Raw genomic sequence first — 22,327 nt, forward strand, 5'->3', positions numbered from 1 at the left:
ACTTTACCCTTAAACACCATTGGGAAAATTCATCAAAGGTGATTACGCCATCATGATTTGAATCCATTTGCTGGATAAAATTTCAAATGAAAATGAACATATATTAAATTATATCATGTAAGATAATCAAAGAAGGTCAATTTCGAACATACAAAAAAAATTTTATCAACATGTACTTGGACTGTTGATGCGCTGACCAATGGTTTCGTAAAATCTCCGAGCATCAAGTAAACCGCACGAACGATCGTTAAAAGTTCTTGCTTTGTTACGAATCCGTCGCTATTAATATCGTACAAATTGAATATCCAACGAAGTTTTTCCGATGTCGATCCTCGAGATAAACTTGATAACATACAAATAAAATCCTAAGGAAATAAATCAACTAAGTTAATTCAGTTAAAATTACAAATTATACTTGTAAATAGGAGTAAACAATCAAATGGACGAAATTTTTCTCTAATTTTCTGTTAATTATCAGCATTTAATGGGAAGCGGAAATTAGTTTTGAGATTCATTCCAGGATCAGCTCGATTGTACTTTTAAGATATCAAGGTTGTTTAACTTGTGTTCACATATTATCGAAATAGTACAATCATAATTGCGGATCGTATTCAATGATTGAAAAATAGATGAAATTTAGTTTGAAAAAGTCTAAAAATTTGACATTGGGTTGATTTTAGGTTATTGAAATTAAATGGCAATTAAACCAATTATTAACGAACGGGAGTTATTGCTCAAATAGCCCACGAATGTTACAAACAAATAGCATGAAAGTCGCTGCAATTTCCAACATGAACTGTAATCAAAGCATTACAATTAGTTGTTATTGATCAAAATCAATGTTAATATAGACAATGTAATTAAAAGACTCACAATTATGAAAAAACTTTGCGTAATTGTTGCTAAATCACCAACTTTAATCCCATTATATGGTCCAAGAGACCGATCCATTATTTCAAGTATCTAACAGAAAATGATATTTATTGTCAATTGTTGTAACAATAAACTCTATCCTCAAAAATTTACCTTTAATCTGATATTAATTGGTAATCTGGTTTCACAGCAGATTGAATGGAATCGTCTGTGTAATGTTTCAAGCTGAATGAATTGTTAAAATTGATTAGAGTAAATTAATAAGAATAAAGCTCAATCAATCTAAATGATAAAAATTGTAATAAAGTTTCAACCTTCAAAAGATGCTGATCATCGTGAGGATAAATCATTCAATTTCAATTATATCTCATTTTACCTATCGATTGTCGATTAAAGCAAAATTGAAACTTCAATTTATTTCGACAATAAAACACAACAATGTAGTTAATAGATATGAGATTGATTTTTCAAATTGAATTACGCTTTCAATTAATCACTTTCAATAAACTTCAAGTTGAAAAATCGAAAAGTGAAAATTTTCTCATTGGCTTTATACTAAAATGGACATTGGTCAAACCTTTGTCATGAAATCACCTACAAAGTAGCAACCAATAGCAGAAAGGGTTAGCACTAATAAGCCTAATACTGCATACATGTTGGCGACTAATCGGGAATGAGAAACGATGATTACGCCCAAAAAGATGAACAGATCGGCCGTAAAAGCGACCACCGTAAAATAATATAAGACCAAATATCGGAGTCGTTTAAAGTCAAATTCATAGACATTGAATCGGCGAGTCCAATTGCCGATAAGATTTGTAGCCCAATTGACAATTATCTCATAATTCGGCGTAAACTGAGCACATTTTAGATCGTGATTAGCGATAATTTCAATATCTCTGTGAATAGTTGATAGAAATGATTCCGATGAACAAGTGCGTGAAACTTTTGATCTTTTAACTCGCTGCAATATTTTATCGCTACTTTTGAGCTCTCGATACTCCTTGAAGTCGTCGTTATGACGGCCAATTGATAAATTATTAATAGACTCGTTAGGAATGGATTTTGATTGTTCAACAACTGACTGTATACGATAGTAGTGGATAGCACAAATGAGAAACATGTAACCAGAGGTTGTTAACATCTCATTCGCAAGAAAAACAGCTGACCAAGTGTGAGTAAAAGACCAGAGAGTACCATAAATCGCCAGAGATGATATTTGATATGTGTAAGGATTGGTAAAAAAGGGTATATTGTACAAGATCACTATAAATGGAACCATACAGGTAATTATACGATTATAAAGGTTGAGTAAAAAGTGGACAGTCAACTGGAACTGTTTAGTCTGAGCTGTGGTCATTTTAAGATGTGAAGAGTTGAAGCCATGAGTACGAACATAGTCATAATCTGCAAGAACAGTACAATGATTTTGAGCTTCGCTACGTAAGAAAGCTTCACGAACGAGCATTGACACAGTTATTGAGAAAAGATTAAACATGCATATTGATATACGATCTTTTGACCGGAAAACATTGTCCCCTAGATAGATGAGAGTAGCTTCGTCCTTGATGAATATCAAACTAACGAAGCGAACAAAGTTTACGGCCGATGCCAGCCGAATACTCCAATTCTTAAGGTCAAATGGCAAGTTTGCATGAAGACTTGACGTTGAAAGTGTCACGTCCTTTGAGTTACTATATTGATCTTTACCTTGACCATACTGACGGAATCCGTGCAACAAGGTACGAAAGAAAAGAGCATACTTCTCGTAGCGATTGATGGCCTCTTGAGTCGCTTCAACTGGAGCATCTATTTTGGGAACACCAAGTATCTGGTGGATGAAGATTCGCAATAGAAATCCAAATATATTACCAAAAAGTTTGACCGAATCGCATTGATTAATTATTTTCAATTGTGTTAAACAATTCAAACAAACCAATGGGCTTTTCAAAAGGCTCATATTAATAATCATAAATCATCAAAACACAATTGAGAGCTAATTGTCATCCATTTGGATGGTAGTTGATAACTGAAGAAAAAGTTTCAAGTTTGGTTGAATTATCATGTTTATTACGCTGAGAAAAAAGTTAGTCTATTGTTTCATTCATTTAATATTGTTAATTGTTAGTTTGCTTATTGTGATTAATATTTTGTTTCAATTCGCCAAAAAAAACGAGAAAAAAAGTTCACAACATGATATAAAGTCACAGAGAATTTAAAGAAAGAAAAAAAAGAAAAAGTTCTGAAAGCAAACGAAATCATCCCCATGAAAATGAAGATCAAATTTTAACTGATTTTTTTCTTCTTCTTATGAACATTAACAAGAAGAGTAATTATCGCGATCAACCATGATAATCATCATGTTTCCACAATCATGCAACCGTATTAAATATTATAATCATCAAATGGTTATCAGGTTTGATCTTGAAATTTACGATTTTCTATCTGTAATGATTAGTTAATCAACAATTAATGATAATTTCTGCACTTCATATGTAGGTTACTTCAATTGGGAATATTTATCGATAGATTCCTTATTAAATTATCCCACTTTAAATTCAATCAATTTTTTAATCATTATCATTTCTAATCATTGTGACTCAAAGTAATCTTGCTGAACAATGAGAAAAAAAGTTCCTTTTTTATTCCTCTGAGAAATCTATGATATTAGCATGGAAAGCATAATAATCATGAGTTATCGTTTTTTTGTTCTGCAAACTGAGTTTCAGCTTAGCTCATTCTGTTACATTACTCTAACGTGTAATCATTACAGTGTTATTATGAGAAATCTCATTATAAGATGAATGCGAATGATGAGCCAAAAGGACATCAGGCATTTTTGAATGTTTTTAGCCTAAACATTTTGAAGTGATTTTATTTAATTTTTGAGCTTATGAGTTAAAACAAATCAACATGTATTTTTAAATTTTTTGATCTGACTCGCGGATTTCGTAAAATTCACCCAAAACGGGAAAATGGCCTGAATTGTTTTGTGACCGAATTAATATACTTATATAGCTGATCTTGATATCAAACGAAAGCTCTTGAGAAATAATGGACCCTGACTCTAACAAGGTATCACCTATTTATCCCAAAAAGGCGCAATCCAAGTCAAAAAATTTTTAGATTTTTTGATTGACTAACTTATGATTAATCTTAAGTGATGTCCTTTCCCATGAAATTTGTTGAGTAAAATGTAATGACAATGAAAGTCATTTCAACGTTGTTTATTTTATCTTCTTGATTATTCATTAATATTCACTAATCACAATCTAAAATATCCACAATTAATATAAGATTATTGTTTAACTCAAAACTTTAATGTTAACTAAGGGAAGAGGGAACTGAAGTGGGACTGAATAGATGGTACAATGTATAACGAAGGTAATCATAATCAGATCATAATGATCACCTTCTAGAACATTCTAGTGATGCATTAATAATTAGATATTATTATGGCAATACATAGATGATATTCATGGTCATCAACATGGTGACATAGACAAAACATAGACTAATAATAATTTTGTTACACAAGCCCCGTCTTCTAGACGAAAGGTCTCTCTTTAGTTACTGTTGATTTAATTGAGATCTTCACATTGACACAATTTAACTAAATTAGTAACAATTTACTTTCCTCACAATCGCGGTGTGGATTCAGCAATTAAATGCGCATTCAAAACAAAAATGAATAAGGCAATTTATTGGTGGTGTTGTCAGTAAGTTAGTGTGTAAATTTATTGTGAAGAACTTCGTTTAAATAGAGAAAAGAAAACATGTCCATAATTAATCACTTTCGCATTATTGGCCGACTCATAATTATTGGCAGTAGAAGTGACCTGGAAGCGATCAATGGACTCAGGATAGTGAAGTCCATAAAGACAAATAATTTCAAATTATTAGATTACAAAAGTGGCCTGCATTGGTCAATAGATCAAAGGTCATCTACCTCCATGATAACGCGCGACCTCACACATCGAAACAGGTCAAAGATCAAATAAAAGAGCTCAATTGGGGGGTATTACCTCACCCACCTTATTCACCTGACCTCGCCCCTTCGGACTACCTTCTTTTTCTTTCAATGTCTAACGCGCTTAGAGGTCAAAAATTCGATTCAAGGTCAGGTGTCGAAAATGCCGTCATCGATATTATTCATAATGTCGTGAGTTTCGCTTAATTTGGATTTGAAAATTAAATTTCATAACCTATTGTAACTTATCTATATGCTATAAGCTATTGACTGTTGTTGAAAAGATGTTGTTTTTTCAATTTCATTAGATTCTTTTGTTTTCTATTTAGCTTTCTTCAATGTTCAAAGAAAGCTGATATTTTTCAAGGTCACTCCATTATATTATAAAAAAATTATCTTAATTTTTTTCAAGTTTGAAATTACCGCGAACTAATTTTAGTGCATTGTAGATGGCGCTAGTGTAGAAACATATGGTAACTCCATCTATCGTTCCAACAATTAGTCAGATGGTAATCATGACGTATCAATGCAACTAAAACCTGTTTGAAAAACAACTTAATAGGCTTGACAGGTAATCAATCATCTGAAGGATTTATCTTTCAAATTTGTTAAAAATTACATCATTATAAAAGTTAATTTATGCGCATTCAAATGCGCAAAAACTGCTTAACCGATAGGGTCCATATTTCGTCTATGGAAGTTTGGCCGATACTCAATTGTCATATTTCAAGGTCAAGGTCATAAAGGTTATTCGTGCAAGAACGCACTTGAAGGTCATTTGAAGAACTTTACGAAAACTAAGAATTTTTTAAGCTTGGTCATGAAGTCAAAAATAATAATATTACAAAGCAACGTTGGTGTTACGCTAATACAAAATCGATTACTTTAGATAACTTTTTACAGAAAGCAAATTGCATCAGACCCTGTAAGTACAGGAATGTTAAAACATCACAGGTAGGCTTAAAAAAATCCTTAGTTTTCGTAAAGTTCTGTAAATGACCTTCAAGTGCGTTCTTGCACGAATAACCTTTATGACATTGACAAATATGATTGAGTATCACCCAAACTTCCATGGACGAAATATGGACCCTATCGGTAATAGTTTTAGAAATCGTGAAAACCAACAAAGTAGCTGAATTGCCCTGTATATTTAAAAGGAAGAACGTGATAACTCTTCCGGGTATTCGTAAACAACATCTTATCGTTAACATTTCTCTTATATTATATATTATATCGTGTAAACTTATATTTTTTACAATGTTCACCACAAGTCAAAATTTCCAACAACAAACTTCAGATTATACCGCTGTTGAAAATCATGTCGCTACCAGTATAGAATCATCATCAAATAACACTATTCATCAATCGAATATGGGTGACCAACAAAGTGACTATAATGCAATTTTCGGACACCCTGTGGACATTTCTTCAGAAAGTCAACGGTCCATCATTTATAATTATAACATCTCGGTGAATCAATAAAAGGATAATCCGGTACTTTCGTGTGACAGCAATAAGCATGACAGTGCAAATTTTCACGGACAACAAATTTCAGTCCATATTGATTGTGAACATAATGTTGATACTTGTACTGAATTATCAGCAAATACCACCATGCATCAACCGGATAAAGAAGTGAGTGACCAACAACTTGACTCTGATACTATTGTCGATGAGCTTTTGAACATTGCATCGAATTATATCTTCTGAAAACAATAAAGACTCGGTGGGTGATAAATTTACGAGCAGTTCGTTAGAGTTTCCACATAACAATGGTAAATTAAATAGGTCTCTGTCAACACCACCACCATCATCATCTACACCAATCGGCAATCAAATTGAAACCAGCTCACCTTTCTCTTTGTTCTGTGATAACCTAAATCATCTTTATCAGAACCATAATGATACGTTGATATTGTCACCACCAACATCGCCATCATCAACCATTTTCAATCTGACATCAATATAGAGTGACACTGACAGCCAATCTGACCAATCTGAAGCACCATTTTTCGACTCAAGTGAGTTGGATAAGTTTTCCCCAACAATTACAACATTCATGATAACCATTTAACCAGCCAGTGCTGTCTCGATTCAAACATATTGTCAGCGGAAACAACGTCAACTAGCACCAATTTTCCATTGATTTTGTAACTCCGACAGTTAACTGGTGCGATCTGGAGCATCATCTTTGACTTCAGTTTTTTGAATACAATTCTTACCAACAATAACAGCACCCATAACAATGATTCAATTAACCAACTTGGTCTTGATTCAATTATATTGTCAGCGGAGCCAACATCAACCAGCACAAATCTTCCTTTGATTTTACGTGATTCCGACAATCAAATGGTTCGATCTGAAACAACATCTTGTGCATTATGTATTATTGTTGTATTATTATTTATTGTATTATTGAGCATTATCTGTGTGCATTATTCTATTACAAATTATATGAATGGAATACAAAAGAATATATAAAAATACTAAAGAAAATACAAATGTTAATATATCACCAGAAAATATCTGTTTAATAAATGTCCTTGGGTTTTAGTGCAATTCATGGTCGTTCATTTTCCAGAAAGCGACACGACTAAAATCGCTGTTGATAGCCTGCTTCATCTTATGTATATTGTCGATGAAAAAGGTGTAGCTAACACTACAATAAAACAATCTTTTGTATTCATTAACCGTATTATAGATCTTGATGACGTTCCGCAGATAAGTGGGGCTATGTGGTATTTTGAGTTGCTGAGCGTAGAAGAAAAAATTGATTTTTTCATCTTCAGTTATTTTCATACCTTTCTTCGCTATCATCCCAAAAAATAGTAATACCTAACTTCTCTTGACTTTACTTGTTTAAACTGTAGTGTTACCTTATGTAATTCAATTTTGGCTTCCTTAATAGTTTTAATGTTTGTATTGATTTTCATAGTTGCGTAATCAGCGTAAAGCTGATCTGGGGTGATTACGCTCTGTAAGAAGTTTTTGTAGACGTCATCTATGGTAAGAGAAACTTTTACCTTAATGGCTTTTCTTTTAGGAAGCAGATCTCCATAAGGAGTCTGTATCGGTGGAAATTTTTTAAACTTTGCAAATGTGAACGAAGCATGTTTATAAATGCTGTTCAACATCACTAATCTATTTTCATTAGGAATGTCAGCAACGATTTTTGTGAACATGTCTGAAATGTCACCTCTCATGTATTTAGGAATTTTGTGCTTTGGAGCACCTCTTGAAGAATCATCTGACTCATCGCCAGATGACTCGTCTGAATCATCATCATCTATTGTGGAATCAAATGGTCTCTTACTATTAACTCCCTGTTGTCCTGTTTCACTTAGTTGAGGACTGGTTATGCTCCAACCATCATCCGGATACGTAACAGTATAATCTTGATTTGGTGATTCACTGCTATTTGAAGGTTCAGTGTTGTTTTTTGGTAAGTTACACCAAGAAAATATACAATTTTGGTGTAAACTGGTACCACCTGGAGATGTGTTGGTGAATTGGTTGGTTGTGTTACTGGTAATAGTTGGTGCCGCTGACAATGTAGTTGAAGCAAGACAAGCAGTAAAGTCACAAGATGTTGTTTCAGATCGAACCATTTGATTGTCGGAATCACGTAAAATCAAAGGAAGATTGGTGCTGGTTGATGTTGGCTCCGCTGACAATATAATTGAATCAAGACCAAGTTGGTTAATTGAATCATTGTTATGGGTGCTGTTATTGTTGGTAAGAATTGTATTCAAAAAACTGAAGTCAAAAGATGATGCTCCAGATCGCACCAGTTAACTGTCGGAGTTACGCAAAATCAATGGAAAATTGGTGCTAGTTGACGTTGTTTCCGCTGACAATATGTTTGAATCGAGACAGCACTGGCTGGTTAAATGGTTATCATGAATGTTGTAATTGTTGGGGAAAACTTATCCAACTCACTTGAGTCGAAAAATGGTGCTTCAGATTGGTCAGATTGGCTGTCAGTGTCACTCTATATTGATGTCAGATTGAAAATGGTTGATGATGGCGATGTTGGTGGTGACAATATCAACGTATCATTATGGTTCTGATAAAGATGATTTAGGTTATCACAGAACAAAGAGAAAGGTGAGCTGGTTTCAATTTGATTGCCGATTGGTGTAGATGATGATGGTGGTGGTGTTGACAGAGACCTATTTAATTTACCATTGTTATGTGGAAACTCTAACGAACTGCTCGTAAATTTATCACCCACCGAGTCTTTATTGTTTTCAGAGAAGATATAATTCGATGCAATGTTCAAAAGCTCATCGACAATAGTATCAGAGTCAAGTTGTTGGTCACTCACTTCTTTATCCGGTTGATGCATGGTGGTATTTGCTGATAATTCAGTACAAGTATCAACATTATGTTCACAATCAATATGGACTGAAATTTGTTGTCCGTGAAAATTTGCACTGTCATGCTCATTGCTGTCACACGAAAGTACCGGATTATCCTTTTATTGATTCACCGAGATGTTATAATTATAAATGATGGACCGTTGACTTTCTGAAGAAATGTCCGCAGGGTGTCCGAAAATTGCATTATAGTCACTTTGTTGGTCACCCATATTCGATTGATGAATAGTGTTATTTGATGATGATTCTATACTGGTAGCGACATGATTTTCAACAGCGGTATAATCTGAAGTTTGTTGTTGGAAATTTTGACTTGGTGAACATTGTAAAAATATAAGTTTACGATATAATATATAATATAAGAGAAATGTTAACGATAAGATGTTGTTTACGAATACCCGGAAGAGTTATCACGTTCTTCCTTTTAAATATACAGGGCAATTCAGCTACTTTGTTGGTTTTCTTTTCACGATTTCTCAAAAACTACTACACCGATAGGGTCCATATTTCGTCCATGGAAGTTTGGGTGATAATCAATTGTCATACTTCAAGGTCAATGTCATAAAGGTTATTCGTGCAAGAACGCACTTGAAGGTCATTTGAAGAACTTTACGAAAACTAAGGATTTTTTAAGCTTGGTCATGAAGTCAAAAATCTTCCTTCAAGTGCGTTCTTGCACGAATAACCTTTATGACCTTGACCTTGAAATATGATAATTGAGTATCGGCCAAACTCCCATAGACGAAATATGGACCCTATCGGTTAAGCAGTTTTTGCAGCATAAATTAACTTTTATAATGATGTAATTTTTATATATATTTTTATAATTTATGTGCATTCCATAGTGCATGCATATACTCATCGTTCAAGATATTATTCATTATGACATGAGTTTCAATTAATTTGGATTTGAAAATTTAATTTCATAACCTATTGTAACTTATCCATATGCTATAAGCTATTCACTGTTGATAAACTGACAAAAGAAAGCTCTAATCAACTCATAACTAATTCTGATCAAATATGGCGAGACTATTCAAGTAATTACATCAACACAATGTGGCCACGTGTACATATCCCCAAGGTTATCTTACGTAGTAGTAGTGAAACCTCCGCTTCTGGCTCACTCACAAGCGGAAATAGGGGAAAAAAATTTAATTGAAATTTTTTTATTAAAAAATCGACTTTTTTAGATGCAAATCAAAAATCTCGCCGTAACCATCTGTTGCTGAGCAACGTTATTAGCAATGTTTTTTGATACGTAATATTTGTTTACGTTTTTGCTTTATTGTTATACTTTATTCAAATTATAACTTTACTTGTTTCACCTTTATTAATTGTCATATTTAAGAATTTATCGTTGATAAAGTTTAATAATATCTTAAAATGCATTTTTATATGGCTCATCTCAAACTATTAATACTTATAGGTAAGTTTTGATGAATATTTATAGGTTTATATATACATATTAATAAACTTTATTTTTGGTGCTTTTATCTCTCTCTACCTTTGTGTTTCTCTTTCTCTGTTTGTTCGCTCTCTTTGTCTTTGTGACATTTTCTTTACTTATGAGTTATAAAAATGAACTTATGATCATCTCCTGGTAGAGGTTCATGAGTTTAATCCAACACACTTCATCCTTTCAGAACACTTCATCCTAGGAAAAACTTTTATAGACATTTTCTTTCTTCATTATTTTGCACTTATTAAGATTTTTTCGCATTCAATTCAATGTATAGATAATTATCACAAAATAAGAGACCCAGACGTAGTGGTATTCAATACGCACCCAGCAAAGACATGAATATTTCAAGGCTGAACACTTCATCAGCATCAAAACCAGCGACAACATCAACATCAGCATAAACATCAGCATCAACAGGATTATCTACATCATCAACAGGTTTGGTTGCAAGAGAATGTGGTCTATCGACTATAAGTTTAGTAATTTATTAATTTAATTTGTAGAAGCAATTTTTCTTTAACAAGACTCAGAATAAATACAGTCGGAGAAAATGAGTTTGACGTTGGTTTTAAATTATTTGCGCAGAAAGAGCGATAACAACAACTTATCAATGATCAGATAATCAAGAGATTCAAATTTAACATTGATTTGATTGATAAATTGTTGTTATCATATTGCTTGCGCGAATGATATAAAACCACCTTTAACCTAGTCTTAACCTTAGTCCTTTAACCCAACATAGTTAACGGGTCGCTTAGCTCCAGGTGTATATTTACCAGTAATAAAATTGTACCATCTTCGCGCTGTATTTTGTAAATAGGTTGGTACTATTGTGAACATGTTATCGGCATTCCAACCATAATTGCGACCTATCGTTTCGAAGTTCTCAAACCATTCGATAACATTGTCGTTGTTTTCACCACTAAAGTATGGGATATGAGTCGGTATTGGTGTGAATAATTAATCAGCTGTCTCATAATGTTTGATCTAATCACTTTGATTGAGATCTTTTCCAATTCATGGATTGAATTTCTTCCTATTTTCAATTCGGTTTTGCTTGATTTTGTTTGCCAGTAAATCTGTTTATTGTAAACTTCTAGAAATTATAATGTTTAATGATTTTTTTAAGCAAAACTGGCCAATCAATGTAAAGATTTATTTAATGGAGCGTTGAATATTCATTTTCAATGTTTTCTTTTTGTAATAAGCAGTTATGTTGGTGTAAAGATGTTCGTAGTTATTATTTGATTTAATATAATAGCTTGAAACAGTCTGATGATTTGTTATCGTTGAAAGTTGGATTTATCGATTTATTTGTGTTTAATGGTTTATTCAATGTTTATGCAAATTTTAATCGTCAAATACCCGTCAAGTAATCATTAACCGATGCATATTATTCATACGAAACTTAATTAACCGTTGTATTTATCTGTATAAATGTACTCATCTCATTCCTCATGAATCCAAGGGGGTATATAATTCAAATATTTTAATAGTTGCAATTCAATTCATTAGATTTGTTGAGAAAACAAGAATTTTGTTCGATTGTTATAAAACTGTGAGGTAGAGTTGAATCTTTTTGTTGTCTCCAACTGATGTTAGTAGTACACATAACCACTTTTTTCAAATACACTTTTTTAATTGTTGACCTTTTCACAAATGATGAATTAACTATAATTGCCGCATCCGGTTCTCGACGGACCAAATGTTGAAACATAACCTTCAAATAACCTTTAAACTTCTCTATTATTTTATTTTATTCATATTGTTGTTGTTGGGATGAGATCCCCACTCTAACTAGTTACATTTTTAGTCATCATCATCATCTTTATCTTCATCCTCTTCATCATCTCCATCTTCATCCCAAATTAGCATCCTCATCCTAGTAATCCTATAGTAATTTGTGTTGTGTTGGGTTGCAACCATTTGGTTTCCAACAACCATCAATTTTATTTAATTAATAATAAATTATATCTTAGGACATTATACCTCAAAGACATCTTGTGCGGTATGATAAATATGCTTTCTGGCCCGCTGACGTTACATACAGATATGTAGATTATCCTGAACCTGGACAAATCATGGAAGGAAACTATGCAAAAGCAGCGATAAATACATCGGATGATGTAGATATGAGCCAGGAAGAGTTTTATAAGCTTCCGACAAAAAGTTGAAAAACTGTTGATCAGGAGAAATTTTTATCATATGCTAAGGCAAGAGCATTTAATACGGATTTCATCAAAGAAAATCCGTACATTCTAAAATTTCGTCTTTTGTGACCAATTTAAAACAAGCGGTCGAGGAATGCATACATGTTCGAGGTAACCCAGATGCTGCAAACTTTACAAAAGTATCTGTAAAAGAAGAAGAGAGGAAGATGAGTTTCGATCATACAATTGCCCCATACCAAAAAAAGATCAATGGACAATATTTTATATTTTGAATAAAGAATACAAATTCACTGATCCAATTGCTAAGAAAATGGTGGATTTTTTCAACTATGGAGTGACTGAGGCTCATCCCATTACCAATCTAGCTTTAATTGGTCCAAATTCGTAATAATGCATATTCATAATTAATCTGTATTTCTTTCTAATCTCTATAATCTCTCTCATATAAATCAAATTCAATCTTTTATAATCATTCTTAAATTTTATTCAATGAACTTTTCTAACAGTTTTTATTTGAATAATTTTCCCCATTTAAGTATCCCTAGCTACAGAAATTTTTCCTTAAAAGTCGGGTCTTTGGCTAAGGGATTTCAGAGAGGGCTAATTGCATCTGATACCTGATATTGTATGTGAGGATGTAAGTTTGATGAAAGTGTTTGTGTGGAAGATTATGAAAGTGTTGGTGTGAAAGGGGTGCAATTCGTCTTCTTTGACCTTAGTCAGAGACCCGACAATTTTTACCCTACGATGGTTCACCTCCGCATGGTGTACGGGGGTAACAATGATGTAAATCATTGGCTAACGAGACTTTAATTTCTACAATGACCTAACAAAAATGATTGTTTTGCTAAGATCAACAACTTGATATGAAGAACTGCACATAGTCAATTTTAATTTTATCATTTGATAATTTACTTTAAAGCCTTTGAAAACGGAACAAACAATGGCAACATACTAAAGAGCTAATCAGCTATTTTTACCGATGTTTTTTTCTATTTTCTCAGCAACTATTAGGAATATAGACATAAGACTTGAGTTATATGAGTTTGAGCGATATTCAATTGCCTTATTGAAAGATCAAGGTCATCCAAGTTCATTTCGTTTTTCAAGCTTCTTAGCCTATCTGAAGGTGTTTGAAGGAATTTCGACCTTGAAAAAAGTTCACATTTTCATTTTCAAGTCTTTTGCTTCAATAACTTCTGCGATATTCAAGTTTTTGTTAAATTTATCAATTCATTTCATTTCATTCAATTTCTTTCTAACTTTTCGTTGAGTTCAACCATTTTTGCTATTTACAACAGCAAATTTCAGCGATTTTTATTCATAAAAATGTCGAATAAGCCCAATTTTTTGATAAAGAGCTAAAAATTGTTGAAGTTTATCTAACAACCAACAAATCTCCCTCGCGTGCTTTGACTGCCTTGAGGAATCTTTGGAATAATCGATTCCTCAAAATCAATCCAACATTTATAGCGTTTTTAGAAAGTATGGGTCGGTAGACTATCAAAGAAAAAGAGAAAAGGTTGTTAGAGCGCCGGAAAAATTGATGAGGTCAATTGAAAGCCCAGGAAGCTTCAAGGTCGAATCGGTCATTGAGTTCTGTCAGAATAGCTAGTGCGTTAGAGATTTTACAATCAACAGCATGGAGGGTATTGCGAAAAGATCTCAAAATGAAACCCTATCATTTGAAGCTCATTCAATAATTCAATGAAAATGATTTTGATAGCAGGGTAGAGTTTTGTGATTCAATTCTTAGCAGAATGGAGCATGATATTATTATTATATTTATTAGGAGCTATGTTTTTCTACCGTTTCCGACAACGCTTTGTCGGTATATTTTTCATTGATCGTCTTACGTGACGAGGAAGGTACTAATATCTAGGAGTTTTACCATTTTTGGTCATTTTGTTTTTACCAAAAGATGACGTTTCAACGTCATTGTCCACATTTCTGTCTTACAATGGCTTAAAAGATCAGGGGCAGCTCGAGGTTTCTGTATAATTTTGTGGCTCTATTAGTTGTTATGTCGATATTATGATGGAATTCTGGTGACCATGTGATTTCAATTTCAGGGGAATCGTGTGCAGCTGTTGATCGCTCAGCTTTTTGAGATCCATTTCCATTACCATTACTTCCATCATCATTATTTCCATTGTCATTACCTCCATTATCACCATTGTCTTCATGAGTATCACGTCCATGATTACCATTACCTCTATTATTACCATTCCACCATCATTATCATTATCATTACCATCAGCAGCATCTAGCCATGATTCAATAATAAAAAACAAAAATCACTTTTGTCCTAAGTGAGATTTGAACGCGGGTTAGCTTGGTGAGCAAGTGCTACAACCACTGGACTAACAATTTTAGATCTAAAAAGTGAAAATTGGAATGACTATCCTGTTGTTTTGAGAAAAAAATGACGGTGGGTTTTTCTATATACAGGCTATTCTAGATTCTTACCTACAGGGCTATTCAACTTCATTTTACGCAGATTTTTAGTTACAAGTCAAGATCCAATGAGTTTAAAACGATCAAACCTCGTATAGATGCATATCGAGACTTAAGCATTTCGTATAAAAAGTTTCAAGGTCATTTAGGTCATTTCATGATAAACCTATCTAGAGGTCATTTGAAGGTTTTGTGAGAAGAATTACAAAAAATTGGTCCAAGTTTGAATTAATAATTCAATATTAATTGATGAAATTTGCGTCCTGTTCTTTTTTATTGATATTATTGATAATAGTTTACGGTGCCAATGATGTTGATAGCAATCCAGGTGAATCTGTACAGGTCGAAACATCAACAGCAAATCATCATATTCCGAATAAGGCTATGGCTAGTAAACAGGTTGATTGGCATGAATCGGATGGTAGTTTTGATTTACACACTAAACCGGGAATAGTACCGTCTCCAGATGATGGACAATTGGTTAATGAGAACATCGATAATGGTGGAAATACTGATGGTAATGGTGATGGTAATGGTGATGGTAATGGTGATGGTAATGGTGATGGTAATGGTGATGGTAATGGTGATGGTAATGGTGATGGTAATGGTGATGGTAATGGTGATGGTAATGGTGATGGTAATGGTGATGGTAATGGTGATGGTAATGGTAATCGAGGTGGTGATAAAACGAACGATGGTTTCGAAAGTTGCGCGACTTCCACATTAAGTAGTAATAGTACCAGACGAAAACGTGTAACAAGTCTCAAAAAGATAGAAGAGAGGAGCCTCGAGAAATTCCCAAAGCAATAATGCGATACAATAGTGTCTTAGATGCAACTGCAGAAGTAAAAATGGTAAAGTTTTCGGCGGAGGGATTATGGCTAATTGATCGCCGAAGTCGAAGGCATTCACCGAAACAGATTTTGATAGGAAAATGCTGTTGGAGTTTCGCCGGGGAAGGTTAGGTTAGGTATAAAAAACTTGGCTATAATCTAGAATAGCCTCACCCTCCGAACTTCTCCAAAATTTTTCTATGTATAGGTCTCTATGTGACTGTCATACATGTGCATGGATTTTGTTCGGAAACCTTTAGTTCAGAAGATACAGCTAGCCAAAAGTCGACTTTTGCATAGATGCTTATGGAGTAATAGGAAGTTTCATACAATCATACAGAATAACGCTAGAGAAACTATTTTTAGAGCAAACATATGTGGGACTAACAGCACTATACAGACGAAATTATGAACCTCTGGTTATATTGGATCAGTATGTCTGGCTTCAAAATTGGATTTTCAATGAAATCATATGTAACCAATGAACCATACGTCGGATTCTTATAATATTTAGTCAAGATGATTGTCAAGATCGAATATAGTAGTCAAGGTCATTTCAAGTTTATAGGAATAGTTTCATCTTTTGGCTGTTTTGGCTCAATTCTAATCGAAAATTTAACCTCCTTATGCAAAACTTTTGTCCGCTAATTACATGTACGAATTAATGTTAGCTTTGAAATTATCTATTAAGTTCATGGTGAAGTAGAACTGAATTACCTCTAGACAAGATAAAAATAAAACAAAAACAAGCAAGAGAATATAGAAAAGAAAAAGAGTAGATCAAAAATTATTCCGTAAAAGAGGGTCTGTGAATATAACCAGGTTGTCTGTTTGCGTAATATATTCTTTTGGGTTAATCTTTTCTACACCGCCCTATCCATATCTTCTTCAAACTTTTTCTGTAGATAGTACTCATTGAGTACTACTCAAGTGTGAAAAATTTTTTCACGGAAACTTATGTAGGTGGAGTTATACTCAATTAGCAAAAAAGAATTTACAATGAAAATACTTACATTCTGGGCTGGAGGATAAAACATGAATTCCATTCTGATGATGATTGCAATATGATCTTTCCTTATTTGTATCTTCTTATTATAGTTATTTGGATGACAGTATGTGATAAGAATACAATTAGAATTAATGAAAGAAAATTTTTTGCCTCAGAGAATTGACTAAGATTATCTTCTTAGATTGATGTGAAAATGATTAAATTTCAATTTATTACTTTCACTTTAAGTTGACCTCGATTGTAAGTGTTTTATTGAAAAAAATCAAATATATCCTGAAGGAAAACATAAAATTTAAAAAACTAACAAATTTGCTAATGAATTCGTTCAAAGAAGGAAAATTGTCTTTCTTAAGGAGATTAACTAAGATGATCATCTTAGATAAAAATGAAAAAATCTCAATTTGTTACTTTCGCACTAATCTGATCTCATAAATGTTTCATTGAATCAAATTAATTTGTCCGCAAAGAAAATATGAACATTGGAAAAACAAATTTATTAATCAATTAGAATTTCGATTAGACGAATTGATTCATATTAAATTAAGAAATTTTGATATATAATGTTGATATTGTTTCTTTCGTTTTCAAAGGCTTTAAAGTAAATTATCAAATGATAAAATTAAAATTGACTATGTGCAGTTCATCATATCAAGTTGTTGATCTTAGCAAAACAATCATTTTTTGTTAGGTCATTGTAGAAATTAAAGTCTCGTTAGCCAATGATTTACATCATTGTTACCCCCGTACACCATGCGGAGGTGAACCATCGTAGGGTAAAAATTGTCGGGTCTCTGACTAAGGTCAAAGAAGACGAATTGCACCCCTTTCACACCAACACTTTCATAATCTTCCACACAAACACTTTCATCAAACTTACATCCTCACATACAATATCAGGTATCAGATGCAATTAGCCCTCTCTGAAATCCCTTAGCCAAAGACCCGACTTTGTTTGCAAAGTCATTGTAGCTGAGGGATAGATAATAAATGAAATTTTTTAATATCTTTCGAGAATAGCTTAAAAGTGAAATAAATTTCAGGAATACAAATAATAATACAAATTCGAATTACATAAAAACTGCTATAAAGAAACAAATTATCATTGCAAGTTCAAAAATTTTATAGTTAAATTTTTTCGCATTATAAGCAATTCAAAACTTTAATACATCAACGATTAGGATCGATTAAATCTGTTCCTCCTTGATTGAATTGGTTGACAATTGATAAAGGATTTTGTCATCTAATGAATATTTTTATCAAAAATAACAATAGGTGCCCATGGATCAAGTTCTGGTTTCTTGTTCGCTTCGTTGGATTTTAATTTTCTTTCTCTATCCGTTTGTGGCAAATACTCCTAAAGCGCTTAGCTGCATACGTATTTCCTTGAACATGAATTTTGATTCCAGAGCCACTAGTGAAAATCTGCTTGCAGTATTTACACTCAAGTACATATGGATTCTTTTCAATATAATCTTGACTTAATCCTTGAGTTTTACGATAAGTTACTCTCTCCGATACAGGAAGTGAAAGCCAGTCAATTTCAGGGAGATCATCATAATCGTTCACTGTCATGTCATTGTAACATTCGATTGGGAGAGGTCCTTCACCAAAATCGAATGGACGTTACGGTCTTGGTCAGGATAACTTCTGTATCTTCCTACGGGTGTAGTTGGCCAAAACGCCATGTTATTATATTTAGTTCGTTGTTAGTGTTTTCTCCGTGACATTTGTTGAATTTAAAATGAAATTAAATTAAAATTACACAATTTTCTAGTTTGAATTTTTAAACTTACAGCTGTTATTCTATAGCTTTGTACGAAGTCAATTGATGTTGTAATTGCTGGTTTTGGTGACGAAGAGGCTGAAGATCGCGTTACTCGAGACGATCGTTCGGAAGATGAAGCGATTGGTGCGGTTCTTTTTAGCTGTACGGTCAGTGGGTTTGTTCATATCCTTTCGAGAAGCTTGCAATTGGCTCCCACTTTGACACTGAATGGCGCGAGGATTGTCTATGATAGTAGAGGGAACAAAAAATATAAATTAAAATGTAACTTGACAAGGCAAAATAGAGTTCAAATTGAATGAAAATGTCATCATAACATCTTCTAATAACCACTATTTAGTTCAACTAATTAGATTTACTCGCACGAACATTTTAACCTATTAGCTCTCTTACCAATAGAAACTCCATAAAGAAAGAAAATGTCTATAAATTGTTAAATTAGAGTTCAAAATGAATGAAAATTGCACCACATCACATACTACGATATCCTTTTTGCAAGATAACAATAGAAATGTGATAAAAATCTAATTTCTCTAGTGAATCTCAAAGAGAAAGAAAAGTTTCATAATGTTGAATTAAACATTGATGCTTGTGAAATATTTTGAAAAATCTTACCGTTCTGTGATGAACAGCTTGGATCATTAATGAGTTGACTCTCATCCTCGTGTTGTTGCTGATTTTCCAGTAGTTCATTCTGGTCGCGTGGCTGTTGTTGTTGTTGATTTTCTTCAGGGTGTTGTTGTTGTTGTTGTGGATTTTCTTGTTGATTGACTTGGCCGATGCCATTCACATGAATGCCTGCATACAGCATTGCTTATGAAATAATTAAAGATAAATGTTTGTTAGAATTGATTAATTAATCAAAAATCAGTTACTTACCAAAAGTAAGATGGAATTTTAATGGTAGCTCTTGTAAAACATTTTAACTTATTAATTTTCAAATTATTAAGCTTAAATTATAAAAGAATGTAAATCATGAAGTTAAACTAAAAACAAAAAATGTAAACACAAATTACGTGGACAAAATTAAGTTAAGAAAAGAAAAGAATTGACCTCACTATGAAGATAGTGAGATAGAAACTTTTTAATGCAAATCATTTTCTATATAAGTCAATACACTTCTGCAAACCGTTCGGGTAATTTCGAAATTTCCTGCGGCAAAAAACTTTCTGGCTGATTTTGAAAAAACCGCGAGATTTAGAACTTAAGGTCATCTATAGACTCATATCGATGTCCCCGAAGGTGTCGCTTGAGATTTGAGAATAGCCAATAGTCACTCGGGGCCAGATCTGGTGAATAAGGCGGTTGGTCAAGCAATTGCCACCCTAACTCTGCTATTTTAGCCAAAGTTTCCTTCGCCTTATGAGGCTTCGTATTATCTTGGAGAAACAGCGGACAATCGGCCGGTCTTTTTGGCCTTTGCTTTTTTAAAGACTTGTTTGCTGCTACTAGTTGTCTTCTATACTCTTCAGCGTTGATAGTCTCATCTACTTCCATGAACTTAGCATAGAAAATTCCATGGTAATTCCAAAAAACCGAAAGCATAACCTTTTGAGTGAAGCGAACGAGACGGGGTTGTTGAGTGACCTCATCTTTGGAACTGACCCATTCCATAGTCTCACTTGCAGTTCCAGGTTGATAAGTATAACACCAAGTTTCATCCATGGTAAGAATGCATTTCAAAAACACGCCAGGTCGCTGCTTATAAAGCGCTAAAGCCTTTTCACAATAATCAACACGATTATCCATATTGTGGTCACTTAAGACATGAGGTATCCATCGAATGGTCAGCTTTCTAAGGCCAAGGTGATCTTTTAGAACTCTAACAATTGTTTCATGAGAAGTACCAAGGATTGAATAAATTTTATCAATTGAAATATTTCTATCAACCTCAACCAGTCTCCTAACATCACGTGACAAACGCTCATGGTCGATTTCCAAAGGTCTACCTGAAGATTGACGGTCATCTAGGTCACAGCAGCCACACCTAAATTGGTTATACCAATATTTTACTGTTGAATACTTGGGCGCTTCATCGCCATATGAATCACTTAAGTTTTCACACGTGTCTTTAAGTGGGACACGTTTATCGAAATAAAACTTAATCGCTGCACGAAAAAAAAGGGAAGCCATTTTACTTTTTGGTGAATTCTGTGGAGTCACGTGTTTTTGAACTTCTAAAATTTTTCTATACCGGTTTATGGAAGAGAAACCGAAAATACTAAAATGACCTATCGGAATCGCTTGGAACTAGTCAAGGTCAATTCATTTCCGGAGCCCCTAATATATACTACTGTTTTAACTTTTTCGAATTGCCCGCTCTCTAAATCGGCCGAACAAAAAACGGACAAAATTAGGTAGTTGACTGTAATCAATTTTTCTAATTAATTATTATTCTAATGATTTTTTTCTTGATTTTTTTGAGGAATTAATACTCAGGTTACTTCTCCACTATAATTAAGTCGAAAGTTCGTTTAAAAATCGCAAAAAATACCTAAAGCGTTCGACTTATCAGGACGAAACATCGGTTTTGCCTGAGAATTGTAGATATTTCTAGTCTGTAAAAGTCCAATTTTCTGAAAGCGCATGAGAAGTTGTCCTCCACTTCTAATTTCATTCCCAAAAAGTCTACCAATGCTGAGAGAAAGTGATCTAAAGTTTCGACTTTGAGTAGTTAACTAAAGACCATCTCTGGGCCAAGCATCCACTCTAGGCCAAAGCTTCCACTCTGGACCAAACTTTCTGGACCAAAGTGTCCACTCTGGACCAACATTCTGAACAATAAATTTCCACTCTGGACCAACATTCTGAACAATAAATTTCCACTCTGGACCAAAATTTTCGGCGCGAAATTCAAACTTTTTTTTAAAATGTTCAGGCATCAATACTAACATCTAATGAACTTATTCCGGGTCAATTTTTGGCGCGAAATTCAAATTTTGTAAAACAGTATAAAAGAGGATGAGCTGACGGTAGTCAGCTCATTCGATACGATGATCCCCATGAAACATAACATGATTTTACGAATCATTATTTTCATAATTATAACAGTCATTTTACTACTAATATTCCGTGCAATATTTTTTGATAATATTAAATATGACCAAATCAATCTGGCCTGATTATCGGATCGATAATATAGTTTCAATATGGTCAATAGGACCAATAGATATCAAAGTCGATAATACAAACCGAAAGAAAAAATTCAATGCTCAAGTTATACGAACTGATAATGGTGTGCTGCTGGTTTTTGCATCTGGAAAAATCACAGCAACTGGATTCAAAAGTCTACCCATGACAATTCTGACATTAATGGAGACGTTCCCTGATCGTGAAATAATCTTTATCAGGATATCTAATATAACAGCATCAAGTTATAATTCAGTA

The 22,327-nt window shown here is 33.4% G+C and overlaps 1 protein-coding gene across 1 annotated transcript; it reads right to left on the reverse strand.

The window, feature by feature from the left end:
* Positions 1 to 249: 249 nt before the first annotated feature.
* Positions 250 to 3,156, reverse strand: LOC128390230 (uncharacterized). The gene is made up of 5 exons (XM_053349918.1): positions 1,451 to 3,156; positions 1,027 to 1,098; positions 874 to 963; positions 723 to 796; positions 250 to 365 (listed from the first exon to the last, which is right to left on the reverse strand). Exons 1-4 carry the CDS (start codon positions 2,843 to 2,845, stop codon positions 728 to 730), a joined length of 1,626 nt encoding a protein of 541 aa, XP_053205893.1. The 5' UTR covers positions 2,846 to 3,156; the 3' UTR covers positions 250 to 365; positions 723 to 727.
* Between the last annotated feature and the right edge of the window lie 19,171 nt (positions 3,157 to 22,327).

This window comes from Panonychus citri, unplaced genomic scaffold (assembly GCF_014898815.1).
Source record: "Panonychus citri isolate SS breed McGregor unplaced genomic scaffold, ASM1489881v1 Contig00116, whole genome shotgun sequence".
Lineage (NCBI taxonomy): Eukaryota > Metazoa > Arthropoda > Arachnida > Trombidiformes > Tetranychidae > Panonychus > Panonychus citri.